General features: G+C 35.2%; 1 protein-coding gene across 1 annotated transcript in view; it reads right to left on the reverse strand.

Moving 5' to 3' along the window:
* The window catches only part of Cse1 (chromosome segregation 1), a 439186-nt gene that overhangs the window by 37906 nt on the left and 382804 nt on the right, over positions 1-18476 (reverse strand). The window contains exons 21-22 of the mRNA XM_090402147.1: positions 11905-11990; positions 5700-5781 (exon numbers count right to left, since the gene is read on the reverse strand). Of these exons, the coding sequence (XP_090258273.1) occupies positions 5700-5781; positions 11905-11990 (168 nt within the window). The remainder of the gene's footprint in view (positions 1-5699; positions 5782-11904; positions 11991-18476) is intronic.

Raw genomic sequence — 18476 nt, forward strand, 5'->3', positions numbered from 1 at the left:
TGTCCAGGCTTTCTGAACTATGCAGTGCAGCCACTGTAAGACTCTTATACCACCATACTTCAGCATTTCTGGTCGAATATCACCTACTCCAGCTGCCTTTCCACATTTCAAGCCTTTGATGGCTTTTTCTACTTCAAATATGGATATGTATTCCTGACTGCATGCCTGGTCAGTGTTTTTTACCACTGTGCTGTCATCACTGCTTGTTTCATTTAGCAGTTTTTCAAAGTAATTACTCCATACTTCAAGGATATCTTTTTCTCCAGTTTTCAAGTCACCTTTATCATCTCTAACTCCTTTTACAGCACTCTTTCCTCCATTCCTAAGCTTCTTCAACAACCTCCAGAATATTTTGCCACCTTCTTGATATTTATTTTCTATATTCTTGCCAAAGTCCTCCCATGACTTTTGTTTAGCTAGTTTTACACAGTGTTTAGCATTCTTGCATTTGTCTCTATATTCTCTAAGAGCACAAGCTGACTTATTTGAAAGGAACTTTTGATATGCTTTCTTCTTTAACTTCACTGCCTCTTTAATTTCCTGTGTCCACCAGGGAGTTCTGATTTTTCTATCCTTGCAGACAACCTCACCACTTGCCTCTCTGGCAGAATCAATGTTTTCTTCAGAGTTTGCCACTGAATCTCCAAGGTTTGATTCCTGTTCTCAAAGTCTTTCATTTTTTCTTCAATAATCTTTGTGTATTTTAGTCTACAGTTCACATCTGAGAGCTGCTCAACTTTTATTCGCTTTAAAACTTTCTTACATGTTATTCTTTTCAATATGAAATTCAATTTTATCCTGCTCAAAACTAAATAGTGATCACTTCCAATTTCAAATCCTCTGTACACTCTAGTGTCCTGCACCAGGGAGAAAACATCACTATCAACAATAACATAGTCAATGAGACTTTTCTTATTCCTAGCCTCTTCTCTCCATGTGAATTTGTGCACATTTTTATGTTGGAACATGGTGTTAGTAATAACCAGTCCATGTCCCGAGCAGAAATCCAACAGATATTTGCCATTATTATTATTAGCTTTGCTCTTTTCTCCAAATTTTCCCAAAATATTTTTGTATGTCTCACAATCATTTCCTACTCTGCTATTTAGATCCCCAACAAGGACCAACTTTTCCTTTTTCATTGTGTCAGTTGCTTTTTCTAAAGCTTCAAAAAATTCCTCCACTTCTACCTTAGTAGAACCTTCTGTGGGACCATAGGCACAAATAAGTCTCATTGTCCAGTTCCACATTCTCATATAAGTAGAGTAATTCACATTACTCTACTTGAGACTGACTGCCATTCAAGAAGATTAGCCTCGTATTTTGTGTTGAATACTATGGCTACTCTTTCTTTTCCTTGATTGTCATTGCCTGAATATAACATTTTGTATTTATTGCTCAGAAAGATCTCACCAGTTTTGGTCTTTATTTCAGTCACTATTATGTCGATCTGGTACTTATCTTATTCCTCAGCTAGCTCCATTTCTTTGCCATTCAGGCTTCTTATGTTGATAGTACCGATCTTTAACTCTGATGATGTTGAGTTTGGGTGTACTTTCAGATTTGTTCCAGTAGCTGACTTTTCGCTGTTCGCCGTGGTTCCCTGGCAAAAACAACGGGGGGCCTTGTTTAACCCAGCTGGCATGAAATTTTGTCATGTTGTACCATCATTTTTTATTTTGGTTTAACCAATAAGAATACAATTTGGTCGGCTAAATCCCAAATTGCCAGCCCATCCTCGTTCGTTCAGTATCCAAGTAGATACCCAACAGGGTGCATCACGAGAAGGTGAGGATTGGACATTAGGTCAGAAGCCCTGGTCGGTTCTCCGCATTCCTTTTAAAGGTTATGTGGAGGTCTCCTCTCAGTTATACAGCTTTGACCCTTAAGCACCCCTACATCTAAAGCTAATAATTAAATTTATTTAGCTAATTAGATTGCTAAGCCAATATTTCACATTGGTCACAAGGCATCTTCACAATCACAAAGAAATGTATTGGGCACATGCATGCAGGCACACAGACATCCTACAGTCTGAACTGGTGCCCTCTATGCATGTGATGGTGGACACTTGAAGGTCTCCTAAATTTTTGGCAATGTGATGCAGCTAAATTAAGTTTGCAGAATGTTGTAGTGCTGTGGCAGATTTCAGAAATAGTCTTAATTTCATTCTGTTTCTGTATAGGTGAGTCAAAACTCAGATTATTAAGAATCTTGAATAGACTGGCATTCCTCAAATGTCATGTACTGGATCTAGTGATTTAGCATAGTCTGCCACCTCAGAATCACTGCAGTGTAGACAAACATTTTCTGTGTTTGACGAGATGGATATTGGCAGTTCTTCCCATTTGTCTGAAGCATTTAAGCTTGCAGGAGCAAGAGATATGAAGGTTGTTTGAAAAGTTTGGTAAAAAAAAAGTAAGTTAAGCATTTTTGGAAAAAAATCACCTTTATTTCTCAACATAGTCTCCATGTTTGGCCCAGTAAGTTTTAAATTTTTTCATCCCATCTAAAAAGTAGGATTTGTCAAATTGTGCAAAATAATCACTGACAGCCTTGATGACATCCTCATTCAAAGAAAATTCTTTCCTGCCGAGCCGAATACTTAAGTTTCAGAACAAGAAGTCACACACGTTTGCCATTGCAATGGCCGATGTGTGGGATGGTGCACTGTCTTGATGAAAGAGCATTTTTTTTTTTTTGTATGCTAATTGTGGCTGTTTTTTCTTCAGTTCTTCTTTTAGATGGTCTAACAATGATGCATAATAGACTCCTGTTATTGTCTTACCCTTTTCCAAATAGTCTATCATGATAATTCCTCAGGAATCCCAAAAAACAGTAGATATCACCTTCACAGCTAACAAAAATGGTCTTTGCTTTTTTTCAGTGCTCTTTCACCGAGCACTGTACGCTGTTTTCATGGCTGCTTGGACTTGTGTGTAGTGGGATCCAAGTTTTGTCCATGAATTGATGCAAAAAATCCTTCAAATTGCAATTAAACATTTCCAAACACTGCGTTGAAATGTCTTTTCGCATGTATTTTTGATTAACAGTCAACAATCGCATCACGCACACAGCTTTTTCATGTACAATTTTTTGCGCAGGATATTATACACCCGTTCGGTTGAGATGCCTACAATCTCACGTACTTTCACTCGGCAGTCTTCAATAATGATACTACGGATTTTGTCAATCATTTCTTTTGCAGTGACCTCAGTCGGGCGTCTAGAGTGTTCATCATCTTTGATGGACTTACGACCACATTTAAACTAATTTATGCAAAAATAGTCTTTAATACTGGTGCAGAGTCCCCATGAACTGCATCTAACTCGGCTTTGATTTGCGCAGCCATCTTCTTCAAATAAAAGTGTTTCACTGCACAAAACTCGTTTTTCTCCATTTTTTTTTGAAAAATGCGAACATGGTCATTTTAAATGTTTGCCAAATGAGAACTACACATCACAAGCGGCTAAAATTTCGCCACGGGTCATGAAAAAGATGATACGTTCCAACACTTGTATGAATGAACGAATTGTGTCACCGTCTACTGGAAATTTACCGAACTTTTCCAATACTGTAATACCAAAACTTATCTCATACTGTAGACCCCAGGATGGTTCAGATGGTGGAGAGGATCTTTAGGTGAGCAGATAAGGATAGCTAATTTATAAGAATGCATGCAGTTTTTCTGAGGTGTCCTGAATGTGGGAGATGGCAATGGATTATTTATGTTCTGGATTTTGGGGAAAGGGATTGGATTGAGCATAAAGCTGTGCTGGAGTAGTTCAGTTAGGCAAGTGGAAGGATGTTAATTCCTGTGTTTGATTGTGCATTTGCTACACAACTCTCCCTTACACATAAACATGTGTACTACCTTCACCCACTAATCCCTGGTACATATGTGCATGTACCAAGTGGTAGATAGATAGAGCAAACTGTGATAAGAGGTCCTGCCAAGAGACAATTGCCTATAAAGATGACTTCTGCATAGGCATATCCACCCCTGATTCTGTCCTCACAGATTATAATGATATAATTTACAATCCTCACTAAGATATCATAATATCTCCTGCAGCCTCATGCTGATTTCTCCCAAGTCTCTGCCAAAATTTTATCATCCAGTAACCATATGGTTACGTTACACTTAAAGATTATGAACTGCCATGACATAAAACATTTCCTTCACCAATATAATTATGTTTTATTATTTTTCATTCTTGTGCCTCCGTAGCTCAGTCTATAATGTTTTTTTTTTTACCTGGAAACTCAGGTTTTTCATCCCCTAGAACAGGCAAACTGGCCCCGTGAACATACATATCTACAGACATAGGACACACCAGGAGGCATAGGCTAACCACCTTATCCTCAAGTTACAGTTGCAAGAATAAAAACTTCAACACCATAAAGGTAGAAGAAGAAGGATTAAGAAGATTTTTCATTCTTCTACCCACTAAGTAGACAATCCTTTATTCAGCATCTACATTCAAGAAAGTATTAAATCTACTTTTAATTATAACAGTAGTATAACGATACTAATCTGAAAGTAAATTGTCAATGAGAAGCTAGAAATGAAATAATATTTCAGTTGGTGTATCATAGCTAATTTATCAAGAAAAGAAATAGTACTTGTGTTTGGTCTATCACAGTTAATTTACCTCTTTAGCGGAAATGATAATGGCAACACTTAATTTCCATATTTTAATTATGCAAATCCAACAAACTGTTATCAACTTATCATATAATACTTTATGGGTTGGCTAACAGTTAGGTCGAGTCTCCATAGCTCAGTCAGTATAGACAAAGCCTTTTGGTCGAAAAGTTTCCATGGGTTTGATTCCTGTCAGTGACATGAGGAACCTTTATCCGGTCTCTTTCGACTAAAGGTGAGTTAGTCAGTCTCATACTGGTTAGGGTTTTTTTTCAGCCGGAAACTCAGGTTTTTCGTCCCCCAGAATAGGCAAACCGGGTCCGTGAACACACAGATTACAGTCATGAATACGTCCCAGCCATATGCCGGTCCCAAGCTTGGATAAAAGTGGGGGATTGGGGAAAGCAATGGTGAACTACCCTGTAAAAATCTCACGAGGAATACTTTGTGGGCAGTGTCTACAAAGTCACCTACGGTTGCAAATGACTGAAAGGGAAAATCAGATCAGATAACAGTTAGATCACCTGGAAAATTTATTCTAGGACCACACATAACTTTTTAAAGTCACTGATATTCACCTACCACCTAAAGAGACATCCACATTATACATGCTTACAATGGAATTTAAACATTGTGGCTGAAGTGCACATGTGCTATCCACTTGTCCAATAGTTTGACATATTGATTGGTGCTTCCCATATTAAGAACTAATACAGTTTATACAGCTGCCATATCAATATATGCTAGTTCCCATAATTTAATTGGGAATGCCATGTGATTGGAAAGATATGGGTTAAAATCCTGTCCAGCAAGCAGAAAGATCTTTATAAGCTTTTCAACTAAAGCTTATAAAGATGAGTTAACTGGTCTTGTATGAAGTGGAAGATTTTTCCTCTGGGTTTTCATTCTGCAAGACAGGCAAATCACTCAGAAAATGCATGTAACTGACAGGCCACTAAGAATTTAATGTATTAAGGGAAAGATGAGACAAAATATTCATAATAAAAACTGAACAATCGTAAATACTGCATTCATGTAGTAAAAGACTTACTTGGGCTGGATTCCATCAACTGTGTTGATAAGAGCAACTGAGCCATATCTGAATGCAAACAAGCAGAAAAAAACCAGGAGACCTAATAATGATACATGTAATTATTATAATGTAAATTAAAAATTTAATTAGTTTTGAATGATCACAACATTCTAATAATGAAACCTTTAATGTGAAGTCATCAGCATCTATATACAAGTAACCTAGTTGTAAAGATACTTCATGCCCAGGTTACGTGTATATAGAATTAAACAATAATATAATTTTTTGACAAGTATGATTTACTTTACGATATAATACACTGTGATACTGGAAAGTTTTAAATGCCTGCATTGTATATTTTGACTGCAAACCAATCACAATGGATTTTTTGTAGTTCTGATACAATAAGATAGTGGGAAATGTTGAAGGCTATTTGCATTCAAATTATTGCAATAATATTTTACTTGTAGTACAGAATGGCTGGAAGCCTACTTTGCATGGAGATCATGCTATTGCCTAACACCATACTTCTGAAAGCACTGTCAGGTGGTTTTGAGGAAAAGTGAGGGAGTAGAGGCTTTTGATGACTGGCAAGAGCCAGTGCAAGTATTCTATTATCAGATGCATTTCACAAAATGAGTAAACACCTAGTAGATTAATTCCTCTATCAGTATGCAAATTATTCTGAGACTCTGAACTAGATGGATTTTACTGAAAAATTTGTTGTCCCATTAATTTTTCGTTTCAGTTGCCTGTTTACAAGAAGACAAAAGGCAAAATCAAAAATTATACTACCACTGCTCTAACTCCACTTGTCTTAATGGAATATAAAAAAACTTAGGATTTAGGATGATCACATGGTTTAATTTTGATTTCTATCAAATTATTTTTATTGGCAAAATAATATTCAAAGTTTTTTACCTTGGTTCAATTATATATTAAAGATAACAAGAAATTATACACTTGTTTTAATCCTTTACCCTAGGAAACAAAATACTGTATATTATGCAATATTTCTTTAATTTATTAACTAAGACCATATTCTCTCTAATTTCTTTTACAGCTGCATGGCAATTAATATATTTTTTTTTATAATATACAAAAAGTAGTGTTTTTAAAAGAAAGCTTAGAGGTTACATTGACTAAGAGTTTATAAGTTAACTAAACCAAGAGAACGATATCAATTTATGACAGCTGTATAACCACTGGGTCAATCATCAATGACAGACATCAGTTTTTATCACTTTGCCCCTCTCCTCAGGATGACTAATGTTCATCAGTTCTGTTACCTTTCTCTGTGACCAAGCTGACTGTCTACTGAAGTTTCATGGGTATTTTTGATTTTAATGGTACAGACTACACGTTTAGTTTACCATGAAGATTTTATGTAAGTGACATTAATTTAAGCTAATGTAAAGTTTCAAAATTTAAACATTTATTCTGGATTTTCATTTTTATAATTTCATACTCCAGTTTTTCCTTCGTCTCCCCATCATTATTTACATATGTAGTTTTTCATGTTCTCCTTTAGTGATTTTGTATGGTGATTCTTCTTTGCGTTCTTGTTAATGTATCCTTTCCTTTGTTGCCTGTGATTTATTTTGTTCTATTTCTTATAATTTTTTTTTTTTTTTTAATTTCCCATGAAGTCCTTTGTTCTGTTTCGAATGATTTCTTTTATTTCTCCCAAATTCCTTTGTTCTATTTCCATTTTTAATAATTTCTTTTGTTCTATTTCCATTGATAATCTTTTTTTTATTTCTCATGATTATTGTTCTTCTTTTTCTGGTGATTTCCTTTATTGTTCACAGGGTTTTCATTTATGTTTTTTTTGCAATTTCTGTTGTGTTTCCTCGTGATTAATTTTATTTCTTGTAATTTCCTTTTTTCTGTTCCCAGCAGGTTTTTAAATATTAATATGGAATACATATTAATACTTAGGATAGAAAAGATTCACACTTTTCACACCTTCAGATCTAAAATCTGAAGTGTAGAACGGCAGCTGGAGTAGATGATAGTCAAAGAGAAACAATCAAATATGGAGTGTTAAAGTAACTGCTTGGAATAATTTAGAAGGCCTACTTAAGTTGAAATTCCAGATCCATTACAAAAAAATTAAACTGAATGTGAGATTTATGCAACTATGCTTGAGAAGTTGCTAAGAAAAACTATGGAAGGAAAACTTAAAGAACAAGCTACATTTAAGACAGTAGGTTTGTCAAGATCAGATATTTACTCCAAGTCATCAAGTCAAGAAATCTTAAGAATATAACAAGTCTTCTGTTTACACCATAAAATTATATGAAGTGATACATATTTTATATTTGATTTATAATTCAGCAGTCAGAACTGATGGAGGTACAGAAAAATGGTTTGATGTAGTCAGGTGAGACAAGTGTGTACAATATCACTACCATTATTCTTCATCTGTATGGATCATATCATGAGGGAAAGTGGCACTAAACCTGATATCAAAACTGAAAATGTTAATAACAGCTCTACTTTATGCAGATGCATTATATTCATAAATAATTCAAGTAGAAGCCTACAGAATTCCTTAACTGAATAACTGCTGTAACAAATCTGCCATGGAAAATCAGCAATAAGAAGACAGGCTACTATAACAAGCAATAACATCAGTTGCATTCTTAATGGAAAATCTATAGAAGAAGTAAAACATTTAGACTATTTAGAGAAAATTTTTTTTAGTAAAGATGCAACTTAAATAAGGAAATAGACAACAAAATAAGAAAAGCTGAGGAGTCAAATGAAAGCAATTATATGAAATATAGAATTAAAACACTTTTATTTATTTATTCGTATGAAGTTCCCTCCCTTTTCTTCCCTGTGAACACACACTGTAGCTCCGTGTGTGTTCACGGGGGCTGGTTTGCCTGCTTGCAGGATAAAACATCCCAGATACACTGAAGGGAAAAAAACTCTGCTGTCCACACCCAAGACCGGCTAACTTGGCTATGGCTGAGGAAGATTCTTAAGCTCCTCACGTCGGTGACGGGAATCAAACATAGGCCACTCCTTCCCCAGGCATATGGTTGCGAAGCACAAAAGCCACTAGGCCAACTGTGCGGACATTAAAAAAACACTAAAGCATCTATACAAAAGAGTGTTAAAGCAAATCATAACTTATGGATCTGAGAGCTAAGTGTTAGAAGTAAAACAGGTATTCAAAGACCAGTTACAACTACGGATATGAGAATTCTGAGAAAAATTAAGGTAATGAATACATGGCATCAATAGTAGAATAATTAAAAATGAAGAAATTAGGAAGCACCTTGACACTGTTAGCATTCAGGAATGTGTATACAAGGTGATATAATCACTGAATGAGAATGGGAGAGAAAATGTTAGAAAAACAGGTGTTTGATGCCAAGATGACAGAAAAAAAAAAAAAAAAAAAACCACAAGTAGACCAAGATGTAGATGGACTGATGCAGAGTTAGAAGTGCCTTAGAACAGCGCTTCCCAAACTGTGGGCCGTAGGTTTTGTTGAGGGGGGCCACGAAATAATGAAAACAAATTTAAAATGTTTTAAGACTAAGTAGTTTTTTTTATCTTAAAAGAAACATATTTAATTTTTATTATTTTTTTATATTTAAAAAAAAATCGCACATTGGTGTGGGTTCATAAATTTTGCTTCTTGCGTATTTCGGTGCTAATATTAGTAAATATATGCTTATTCATATAAGTTTTGTTTCAAAGCAGAAATCTAAGACCTGCAGTTTCAAATATTTCACCTGATATTGACTTTTTGTGTAGCAGTATTGAAACACATCCATCACATTAAATTGTTATTAAACTTCTTTTATGTTTTTAATTCTTTCTTTATTACTAATCGTTTTATATTTCATGTGCTTGTACTTCAAATGCACAATAACAATATATCTATCTATATAAAAATATGAGATAATGTGCCATATCAAATATGTATGTAAGATGCTAAAAAAATGTAATATTTGCATTTGATTTTTGCAATATTCTCTGTGTATGTTTTGCGTCGAATAGAAATACAATAAATATTATAATAATACATATCTGTATTACGATTTTTTTTAAGGGGAAGGGGGTGAAATATTTTAATTTTTCCAAAGGGGACCCTGACATCCAGAGGTTTGGGAAGCACTGCCTTAGAAGACTGAAATATAAAATCCAACAATATTTCATTTCTGACAGATAAGACTCATTTGAAGGAAAATTGTCAACAGAAGTTAATATTAATGGAAAGTTATCAAGTAGTACTATCTAATTTGATTATGTGTAAAACAATTATAATTTCATTGTCTTTCATGTTTTCTATATTCAAATATTTTTTCTACATCATGTAAAGCGACAGTTCCACCAATCATAATATTCAAATAAATCAACCCCCTACCCCCCCAAAAAACATGTAAACACACCTTAATATAAGTCCCAGAAAATTCAAACAGACCTAACATTCTCCACATCTAAGAGCTGATAATACAGACAGCACTACTTACATGCTAAGCGCTAATAAGCACTTAGCAAAGACTGCTTCACAGATAACTCCATAGATTATAAAAATTCTATTCATTGCAAATCTATATAAAAAAACTGCATCTTGAATGGTTCATACATTGTGATTAACTTTGATAACACTTCTATTTATTAATATACTACTAACAGAGACCCTCTCAGACATGTTTGAATTATTTAAATTAGTAGCACATACAAGTTATTTTACATAGAAAGAGAGAATATACAAATAACTAGATGGAAATGCAATGACTTTTCTTAATGCCTTTTGTTAACTTCTGTATAGAACACTTATAGCAGAAAACAACCATACAATTACACTCAAATCTTTTATCTGGCTGTGCTATTGGCCTTATGGCCTTTAAGTTTTAGTGCATTCAAACATCCAACTGCCTAAAATACATTTTAGACAAAGAATCTAGCTGTTTGTTCTTCCTAGAAACATTAGGTGGACAGGTTTCAAATGCTTCATTATCTTTATTTACAGGAAACAGTCACATATTGGAAGATACCTGAATCAGTTACACCACCATTCAGCCCAATACAACACTGATTCATACTCAACTACCTTTCTTGTCAAGTACTTCGTAACCAAGTGAAAAAAAATTTCTACAACTATTCTGATTCAGATTTTTTAATAAGGTGATACTTTTGTTGTTTGTACATAGAAAATATATGACTCCTGTATTAATTCAACCTTGGTATCTTCCCAGGTCTGGCTTCAACTGATGAGACCTCAATAAAGGTCGAAACCAGTCTAAGTAGTGACCCTTTCCATAATGCATAGCAACATACACTTTTGTATTATGAAATACCAAGCAACTGATGTGAAGTCAATGGCTTCTATATACAAGTAGCCTAGTTGAAGATACTTCATGCACAAACTTTGTTTGTTACTTTATAGCGTTGACTATAACCTCTATAAAATAAATAAAAGGCTACCAAAGTAAAACTATTCCTCTCTGCTATATTCAGTATTCATCTGAAAATATATCTACGGCTAAATAAATATAATCTATACACCACTTTTAGATCAGAGTTTAGCAGCCCTCATTCCTCAAACCATCTATCTCAACAAAGAGTATATTAAGTGTCCTATGATCATGGGCTACTATGGACAGACAGGAAGATCTGTTAACATTTAACTCAGAAAAATCGGTATGGCAAATTGGAACTGGCATATACACTTTGGATATTCCTTCACACAAGATTACATTGAAAAGAGATACATGGAAGAGATACAGAAATACATGGAAGTTATTACAAATTGAAAGTACTATTTTTGGAGCTAGCTGCTCCTTAATCTCATTTCAACAAGTATGGCTACATCATTAACCGAAAATTTAGGGGATGGTAATCTTAAGAATAATACCAATCCAACAACTAAAAATTTTTTTCATCCAAAATTAGAGCAAAAGAGGACTTTAGTTTTCACTATATTAACAATCAGCTAGTGTTGAAAACACTAGCTGATTGTTAATGCCTGCAAAAGGTAGTGCTCTGAAGAGGCTCATATGAAAGTCAGAAAAATACCAGCAACTTAATACCTTATTTTCTTTGTTCTTAATGTTGCATTTTAATACTGCTAAACATATGTTGAATAATTTCTCACACACCTAGGCTTGTCAACACATCAGCAATAAACAATTTTCTAACATATCCGGAAGCTTTCTCGAAGAACAAAAGATTATATATGTAACAATGTACTTACTTTTTATGTATTTGGTTGTTTTAGAACTCTGTAATCTTTGGAACAGCAAAACAAAAATTTGTCTAAGAAACTGATTGAGATCATCACTGGAAATTATAAAAATAACAAATTACACATTGCCATTATATCAAAATTACAATATATACATGCATGTATACCAATTACCTGAAAGGGATATTTAAGAAAAAGTTTCATAGAAAATGTTGATGAAAAAAATTAAAAATGGCATATGAGGGTGGTCTGAAAAATTCTCGGCCTAACAATGAAAGAAAAAAAAAACAACAAATTTATAATTTCAAAATTATTTTTATTTTTCAACATAATCTCCCTTAAGACTAATACATTTATTTCAGTGATGCTCCAGGGCCATTATCCCATCCTATAATGATTCTCAATAAGATCTGCAAAATAACACTCTACAGCTGCAATCACTTCTTGATTCGAAGAAAAACGCTGACCAGCAAGGAAGAGTTTTAGTTTTGGGAAGAGATAGAAGTCAGAGGGAGCCAAATCTGGGGAATAGGGTAGATGTTCCAACAATTCATAGTGCAAATCCCTTAATTTTCTGATTCGAATTCTGATTGTAATGGTGAATCCAAGTCTCATCCATAGTAATAAATCGACATACAAAATCAGTTTTATTCTTGTTAAACACTCCAAGCACTGTTCAGAGATTTTCATGTGAGTGCGTTTTTGATCTGCTTTAAGCAAGCGTGCACCCATCTTGCACGAATTCAGAACCTTCCATTTAGTTATTTATATCTTCCATAGTGTTTATTAAGGCTCTATCTCATATTTGTGTTTTTTTTTTCTTCAAAAGAATTCATTTGCAATTCTTCATGCAAAATATATCCTACAGGTTCTTTTGAAATGCCTAGACTCAGCAATTTCGTGTACTCTGACTCGCTGGTCATCCAATAACATATCGTACACTTGATCAATGATTTCTGGTGTTGTTACACTTTTTGGACGTCCTTCGTGTGGATCATCATCAAGACTGGTACAGCCATGTTTCGACTCGGTAGCCCATTTCTTAATTGTCGAAAGCAAAGGAGAAGAGTGCCCATAAACGTTTATGAACTTCGAATGAATTTCTTCTGCCATTAAACCTTCTTTTACAAAGAATTTTATAACTGCTCAATACTCAATTTTACCCATTTCAAGGGCAACACTTTTGCTTCAGACAGCTGTATAAAGCAAACTACTTGATAGAATGACTTGCAATTCCACATGGATGCTTATGACAGATGTACCAATTTAGAAAAAAAAAATTGTACCAATAGTACTGTCATCTATGGTTGAGGCCGAGAACTTTTCAGACTACCCATGTAAATAAGATCTTGATTACTGTTGGCTACTTACAGTAGATTAAAAAAAAAAAACAAAAAAAAACACAAATATGAGATAGAGCCTTAATAAACACTATAGAAGATATAAATAACTAAATGGAAGGTTCTGGTTGCTTAATATGCAACTTAAAATCAATTCACTTTCTGATATTTATTGCTCAATAAATACCTCAACTTGGATAGACAGTGCATGGGAGGCATTTAAAAAATACATAAATGCTGTAACATCAGAATGTGTCCCAAAAGTTTGAAGAATAAATAGGAGTCAAATGGATGCCTAATCCTATCAAGCAAGAGATTTGTAAGTAAAGGATGATGCAAAACCATGTGTATAAGGATGATGCCCATTATGAAAATTTTAAGCGGCAGGACCGCAGAGTCACAACTGTTGTACGGAAAGCTAAGTCTAAATATAAAAAGAAACAGACTGTAAACTAAAGATACCAAAGAAATCAATAGATATGCCTGCAGGTAAAAAAAACAGAACAAATATGAAAGAATAACTCTACTGAATGCAGATGGCTTGAGGGTGACACATGCAGAAGAGGTTGTTCAACTAAAGAGTGCCCATTTTGTAAAAAGCTATCAACTTGGTGTGCATGACATTGAGCGCACTGCTACCTCTTCACTAAATGAAGAAACTCGGGTGTATAAGGAAGAAGTATTAGAGCTGTTGCACAAGCCAAATAATAATTACTGGGATATCAACACAGGTGCTAAAAGAGTGTTCAGTTGAACTGATTATTCCTTTCACCAGGCTATATAATTTGAGTATCAGAACAGGGAAATTTCTGCAAGAGTGGAAAGAATGTATAGTAATCCCATTGCACAAGGGTCATGCAAAAACTGATATATACAACCATTGACCAATCAGTATCTCAGGAGTGATAGTGAAGATTTTAGAAAAATTGGTTACAGCTCGCATTCAAAAATGAGTAACATTGAATCTCTACTTTGCAATGAACAACATGGGTTTACTAAGGGAAGGTCATGTTTTAGCAACTTGCTCATATTCTAGAACAATGTTACCATTGAACTAGACAAGGGGAATGGATAAGCCATGATACTTTTGGATTTTGCTAAGGCTTTTGACAGAATACAGCATGGTAGACTGTTGCATAAATTGGAGAATATGGGTTTGGATTATTAAATATTAGCATGGATAAGAGGATGGTTGACTGCAGATATCAAAAAGTGGTATACAGGGGATGTGAGTCTGCAAGATTTAAGGTAGCCATTGGTGTACCACAAGGATCAGTGCTTGCTGCACTGTTATTTAATCTGTACATTAATGATAAGGAAAGGATTAGACAAGTGACATATAGCTATTTTCTGATGTTGATGCAAAGATAGGTAGGGTAATCAGGAATGTGGCTGATATGCAGTACTTGCATATCAGCTTCATGTGATTTGAATAGGCTGGAATGGTGGGCATGGGAAAATGGATGGATGTCAGTTCAATGTCAATAAATGTAAAGTCATTCACTTCAGCGTGATTAGATATCCAATGTCGTATTGTATTGGTGGGATTATGCTAGAAGAAACTGATCAGGCTAGGATCTTGGAGTGTTAGCAGATAAGAAGTTGAAGTTTGGGGACCATGTAGCAAAGATTACAAATACAATTCAAAAGATAATTGCAATGCTGAAATGAACTTTGACATGTAAAGATAAAAATGTCATTTTGCCTCTTTACAAGGCCTCAATAAGACCTCACTTTTGTGTGCAAGTCTGGTCTCCTGATTTCTGTTGCACTTCTGATACAGTGGAGAGTGTGCAAAGGAGAGTGTTAAAAATGATATCAGGATTGTGGAATACCGATTATGAAGACAGATTGAGAATTTGTAGACTGCAGACAATAGCAAACAGGAGAAAGGGGGGGGGTGATATGATTGAGACTAACAGAATTTCTGACAAGATCATACAGGAGTTCAGTTGATGGAATTTTTTGTGGAGAAAGGACAAGAGGGCATTCTTGAGAGCTGAGAATGAATGCTGCTAAGAAGGGGTGAGATCTAGATTTCTATCTCAGAGTGGTACATGATTGGAATGGGTTGCCATTGGATATTGCATGTTCAAGCAGTGCGAATGAATTCAAGAACTCATTGAGGGAAGTCACATAGTACATGTGGTCCTTGTACTATGTGACTTCCCTCAATGAGTCCCTGACTTCCTGGAGGTCTCTCTTAATAATAATAATAACTAGGTGGTTTCATATGATCCTGTACCATCTCTATAATTTATTATAACATATGTGGTACTCACCCAAATGCATGGCAGTAATCTCATATCCATCCTATTCCAAAAAAGGACAACAGAAGTTTACCATCAGACTATCTACCAATTGACATCACTTCTGTCCTCTCCAAAATAATGGAGAAAGTCATTAATAGCCAACTTCACTACTTGGGGGGCCGACCACCAGTACAGATTCTGCCATTCAAGATCCAAAGCTGAAATTGTAACTTACATCACCCACCACTGGACACACACACACCTTGGAAAAGTTTGAAGAAACTTATGCAGTTGCCCTTGACATTTCCAAAGCTTTCGACTGTGTGCATCATTGAGACCAATTAAACAAATTGCCATCCTTTGATCTCCTTGCCACCCTCTGTAATTGGGTAGCCAGCTTTTTCTTTACTTTTTCTTCGAGGTATAGTAGATAGCTCCTGCTCTTGTTTTATTTCTATTCTTGTTTTATTCTAGATGCTGGAATGCATCTAGACTCTGCCCTATCATTTATTCTCTTTTTCCATACATAAATGAGATACTCACAATCACCTCTAATCCTTATTATGTTGGAGGTTTAATGGATTTTTTACAACACTCAAAAAGAATTAAAATAGAATTTAATACTTCCTATATTTCGTTCTAGTCACTAGGACATCTACGGGGATTACAAAAACAATTAATGTAACATGCACACAAAAACTTACAATACTAAGCTCAACCATGTGGGTGACAATAAAGTCCTATCTAGGTCACCCACGTGGTTGGGCGACCTAGATAGGACTGTAATTATTAGTATTGTAAGTTTTTGTGTGCATGTTACATTAATTGTCTTTGTAATCCCCGTAGATGTCCTAGTGACTAGGATGAAATATAGGAAGTATTAAATTCTATTTCAATTCTTTTTGAGTGTTGTAAAAAATCCATTAAACCTCCAACATAATGTCCTCACAGCACTTAAGCCTCTACACAAGAACACCTCTAATCCTATCCACAGCTTTGCAGATCTCCACTCATCCTACTCATTTGATAAACCATGCAGTACTCAGACATCCCAGGATACAAGCAACTAGTGCCTTAAATATTGGTCCACATACTACCCTTTAATGGGCAAGTACAATTTTGTCCTATTCAATACCACTAAACTAGAGTTTTTGCTTTCTTGCTTGCAAAAGAGATCTCAGCTCATCTGCCCTTACCCTCAGCAATACACAAATCACCAGACAAGATCAGATACTTTTGCATGGATTAATGTTTACCTCCAGTCTTTTCTGGCATAAACACATCACATCAATTGCCTTCTCAGCATCCAAGAAACTTGGCATTCTTTTTCTTTAAAGAGCCTATTTTTCATCCAGCTAACTCTTCACTATTGTACAAATCCCAAATGAACCTATGTTTAGAATACTGCTTGGGTTTGGGGTGATGCACTTAAAAGTTACCTTAAAATCCTTGATGCCATGAAGATGTGAGGAATTGGACCCATGATCCTCTCTTACAGATTCACTTCAATCTCTATCTCAGAGGTGCAGTTTTTCAGAACTTCCATGGTTACTGCTCCAGTGAATTGGCAACTGTAATTCCTCCACTTTCTGTTGCATCTGTTAATACAAGAATTTCAGGTGCCCAGGATTCCTTTATTGTATAACCACAAACACCCTGAACCTACTTCTATTCATCCTCTTTTATTCAATCCACCTCTGTTCTCTTGGACAGCCTTCCTCATGAAGTATTTCCAAACAACAAACAAATCTTTAAAAAACACTTCTATCTTAGTTTTCGTCTACACCCCACATAGCACTGATATGCTTATAGGTCTCTCAACCACTCGTGTATGAGATTAATATATATATATATATATATATATAAATATATATAAATACCCTCTGTCCAAAAGAAACCGAACTTTTGATAGAAAATAAAACACAGGCCAATTATAATTATTCAAATCATTTATTTCAATCAATATACTCTTCCTCAGTTTCGATACAGCGTTTGGCACAGTTAATTAATTTGTTAAATGAGTTTTTTATATCGTTTTTTGGGATACTGTTGAGGGTTGTGGTTACTGCCACTTGAATGTTTTCAATGGTGCCGTATCACTTTCCTTTCATCGGCAAATGAAGTAGGAGGAAGAGAAAGAAGTCACAGGGTGCTATATCAGGTGAATACGGCGAGTGATCCAACACAAACTTCATTTTTGCTCAAAAACTATCTCACAATGTTCGAACAATGAGATGGTGCATTATCGTGCAAAAGTGACCAGTTGCCTGCATCACAATATTATATTCATGCCGTACTCGATGAATTCTCGCTATGAAGCACTTCAAAACTTTGAGATAAAACTCGCCATTGACTGTCTGGCTAGGCGGAATGAATTCTTTGTGGATAATGCCCACCTTATTGATTTCCTAGGACCTCACTGAATGGTAACACAAATGCAATTCATGGCTTTCTCAGACACACACACACATGGCTGCTCTGTTCTTTACAGATGCATCCTTTCTTCTTCTTTTGTTTATATCACAAACAGTGTTACAACTTAGTGAAGGTTTGTTATATAATGCACAGAAAGACCTTTGTTCAGTAATCTCCAACACACAAAACACTTTTGCCTGCTGTGTCAACATGAACAGTGAGATATCTCCTGGTGGCAGAAATATGCACACCTTTCTGGAAAACTGGAAGGAAAATGAAAAACAGACAAGTAACTATGCTTCAGACTAGTTCATGTGAAATCTAGTTCTTTTTTCTTCTTTTCAGCCATTTTCTGTCCACTGCTGGACAAAAGCCTCCTCCAGTTCTTTCCATCTTTCTCTGTTCTTGGCAATGGTTGACCAATTTTCCCCAACAAAATTTGACAATTCACCACTCCACCTTCTTTTAGGACGTCCTTGTTTCCCTTCTTTTGGAATCCAGTTCATTAGTATGGTGGTCCGTCGCTCATCTCTTCTGGATAGCTGTCCGGCCCATTTCCATTTTAGTTGCTTAT

This window comes from Typopeltis vanoorti, chromosome 12 (genome assembly GCF_054136105.1).
Source record: "Typopeltis vanoorti isolate ZY-2024b chromosome 12, IOZ_Tvanoo_1.0, whole genome shotgun sequence".
Lineage (NCBI taxonomy): Eukaryota > Metazoa > Arthropoda > Arachnida > Uropygi > Thelyphonidae > Typopeltis > Typopeltis vanoorti.